Here is a 381-nt window from a genome sequence, read left to right as displayed (position 1 = left end):
CTTGGAAAGGTTGGGAAGCCCCCTGGACTTTGCATCCAGCGGGTGGGACTGGGGGCCGCCCTTTAGGGGGCAGGGGGCCTAGGGGTGGCCAGGGCACTGCCCAGGGGCTCTGAGCCCAGGGCACCCCTGTGGGTGCGGCCACACTTCTTACCTATTGACTTCTGCCTTCGCATCGTACCTCGAGGGAGGCCCAGGAACGGGCCCTTCGGGCTCCCGGGCACGGTGGGCGTCATCACGGCGATGCCCTGGCGTTCGTACACGGACTGCAAACCAGAGGCGACACGGGTGAGATGCGCCAGGCCAGCCTCACCCCTGCAGCAGGCCTAGCGGTGCCAGGGAAGCCTGGGCAGCCGGCACCTGTCCCGTGGCTTCTCGGCCACC

General features: G+C 68.5%; 1 protein-coding gene across 1 annotated transcript in view; it reads right to left on the bottom strand.

Moving 5' to 3' along the window:
• LOC102241182 (SH3 and multiple ankyrin repeat domains protein 2) overlaps nucleotides 1-381 on the bottom strand; it is a 68,703-nt gene that overhangs the window by 12,390 nt on the left and 55,932 nt on the right. Inside the window, exon 5 of the mRNA XM_014533995.1 lies at nucleotides 152-323. Coding sequence (XP_014389481.1) covers nucleotides 152-323 — 172 coding nt within the window. The remainder of the gene's footprint in view (nucleotides 1-151; nucleotides 324-381) is intronic.

The sequence above is a fragment of the Myotis brandtii genome, unplaced genomic scaffold (genome assembly GCF_000412655.1).
Source record: "Myotis brandtii unplaced genomic scaffold, ASM41265v1 scaffold1236, whole genome shotgun sequence".
Lineage (NCBI taxonomy): Eukaryota > Metazoa > Chordata > Mammalia > Chiroptera > Vespertilionidae > Myotis > Myotis brandtii.
This window is presented reverse-complemented; position numbering and strand designations above follow the sequence as displayed.